Source organism: Entamoeba invadens, assembly GCF_000330505.1.
Source record: "Entamoeba invadens IP1 unplaced genomic scaffold scaff_1105074724605, whole genome shotgun sequence".
Taxonomy (NCBI): Eukaryota; Evosea; order Mastigamoebida; family Endamoebidae; genus Entamoeba; species Entamoeba invadens.
The window spans coordinates 170,230-172,867 of record NW_004443753.1 but is presented as its reverse complement, the minus strand read 5'-3'; the positions used below and the strand labels follow the sequence as shown (position 1 = coordinate 172,867).

Here is a 2,638-nt window from a genome sequence, read left to right as displayed (position 1 = left end):
CTGAACTCAACTGTGGGACATACACTTCCTACATTCATAAAGTTCAAGTCTGTCATTTGGGAAGTGACCAACAACATCCACCAAATGTCTCTGTAAGTCCATACCCTTGAATACAAAGGCCCCAGTACAAACACGAAGCCAATCATATAACTCGGGAGTAAGTGGTGCTCCGCCATTCAACAAAAACTTCAGCTTCCCACCAAAGACTTCTTGCACTTTGGATAAGACCCAATAATCCCAATTGATGTATGTCCAACTATTTGTTTTGACTGCATTTAATTTGTAAGAATAAGCCATGTGATATACAAATTGTGTCAAATAACTCGACTTGTTGATTGTCTCTGTGAACTTGTCGAATATCTTCTGTAAAACACGAGGGACAGCTACCATGAATGTGGGCTGACACAATTTCAAATCTTCTGCTAATGTCTGAATACCCCCAGAAATGATACCAACACGACCTTCACCATAAAAGAATGCATGTGCAACTTCCAGTTCCAGTACATGAGAAGATGGTAAGTAAGAGAAGTATGTACCATTCAGAAGTCCATCTGAACCAAAAAGGCCACATGTGTTGATCACATAAGCGCCATGTGAAGAACTTGAATACGTGTGAATTGCTCCTTTAGGCACACCAGAGGTCCCTGAAGTAAAGATCACAGAGAACATATCGTTGAGTGAAGGTAAGTCAGGCTCTACTGGGTTCTTCTTACCCATTTCGATCAAGTCAGTGTAGTTAATATAATTGATATTGGATGGTATTGTTGACATCACCTTTTTCAGGGTTGGGTAGCATATCAATTTGAGAGTTGGATTACTATTATACATCTCTTCTACTGTCTTTGAGAATGTACAAAAGACGTTTTTAATGTTAAGAGTGGTGATGATATAATTGAGAGAGTCTTTACCTAAAGTTGGATAGAGAGGGACAGGTACTATCCCTTGTCGCTGCATTGCAAACTGTGAGACATACCATTCATACCGGTTTGAGCTGATAATCCCAACAAAGTCTCCTTTCTTTAATTTCAATGTCGATATGATACCACCAGCAAGAGTATCTACTAAGTCCAGAACATCTTTGTTTTTAATCCAAATATAATCACCTACATATCGGTCGTTTTCAAGTCTTCTGTACCCAAAGAAGTCATTGTCTGGACGACGTAGACATCTTCTTTTGATGATTTCATAAGTGGTGTGTGTTTTGATATAGTCTAAGTCTTCTTGGTTTCCGCCTGTCCAGTATTGAGGTTGGCAGTTGATATAACACTTATCACCATCTTTATGAAGGAAATCCAATCCAGTGTTCATCTAATGTATTTCTATAAAGTAGACAGACTTATATATATGAAGAGGGTTCCAGAAAAACACACAGAAGACAAAATATTCATCACTGGAGTTTTACCATTGTTTTGGCAACTTCTTCAAGCAAAATGCAAATATCAACTCAAAAAAATTCATCATTGCATCTCAAAAGCAGAATACTATTTTTGGCTTGTAGATATTTGAGATGTTTCTTCTATAAAAAAAACTATTGTTTTTTATATTATTGTAATTGTTAACAATATCTTTGTGTTGTGTTATATCGACTTCTATTATATTTAATTTGAATACATTTTATAAAAATTGTTCTATTATTATAATTTTAATTAATATTCTTATAAATATTATTAGTATTATTATTTAATAATATATTATTATTATATAAATGTTCATACTATTAAAATATATCACAAGACGAAAAATAAAAAGGTATAATAATAAACTTATAAATAATTAACGAAAAGTAATAAAAAGAGAAAAAAAAACAATGTACTATAAAATATGATACAACAATATATATTTAAATGAGCAGAAAGAAAGACAATATAAGCGAGGAAAAGGGTTGAGAAAGTCGAAGTGGAGAAAAGATAAAAAGAAGGACACAGTTAGAGTGTTTTGACTTCTTGTAAAAATGCGGGAAAAAACGGTGGAACGAGAAGTAAAGGCTTTTGACTTTCACTTTGAGCGAAGTGAAAAGATAAAACTCGAAAGAACTGTAAAAGAGGTGGATGAACACGAGAAGCAAAGACGAACGGAAACCAGTGATGCGATTAGAGACGTCTGCATTTTTTGGAACGAAAATTGAGAAAGGGAATGGTATTGTGATTGGAACGTCGACGACTTTTTATGATGCTTTGACTCAAGCGGAGGAGAACAAAGATAAAGTCTTGATAAAAATACATCAAATAATGTATCATAAGATGGGGGAACGCGAAGGAAGACTCGAAAACATCATGAGATTTAGTGGGATAATTGATCGTATGATGAGAGATTACTCGCGCGAAGCGATTAAAAAGCTTTCGGAAGAAGACTTTGCGAAGATCGCTGAACTGTTTAAATTGACTGAAGAGGTTGAAGGCAAATCGCAGGCGGACAAAGAAGAAGTGTTTGTGAAATTCTTTAGAAAGCCGTATGCACCAAAAGGAGATACAGTGAGAGAAATACCAAAAGACGAATCGGAGGAGGAAGACAAAGACGAGTTACGAAAAGTCGAGTGTATGTTACAAGGTGATGAGTCTGAAGATGACGAAGAAGAAGTGATTGACCTTGATGATGTAGAGAGTGATGACAGTGAAGAAGAAGAAGAGAAGCCGATTAA

General features: G+C 35.3%; 2 protein-coding genes across 2 annotated transcripts; one reads left to right on the top strand and one right to left on the bottom strand.

Moving 5' to 3' along the window:
• Positions 1–2: 2 nt before the first annotated feature.
• Positions 3–1,308, bottom strand: EIN_498730 (long-chain-fatty-acid-CoA ligase, putative; the record flags this gene model as incomplete). The annotated part of the gene is made up of 2 exons (XM_004261376.1): positions 3–90; positions 188–1,308. Coding segments are annotated over 2 exons (1,209 nt in total), but the record flags the coding sequence as incomplete, so codon positions are not given.
• A 740-nt stretch (positions 1,309–2,048) lies between these two features.
• On the top strand, positions 2,049–2,576 carry EIN_498720 (hypothetical protein; the record flags this gene model as incomplete). Its single annotated transcript, XM_004261375.1, has 1 exon — positions 2,049–2,576. A coding segment is annotated over one exon (528 nt), but the record flags the coding sequence as incomplete, so codon positions are not given.
• Between the last annotated feature and the right edge of the window lie 62 nt (positions 2,577–2,638).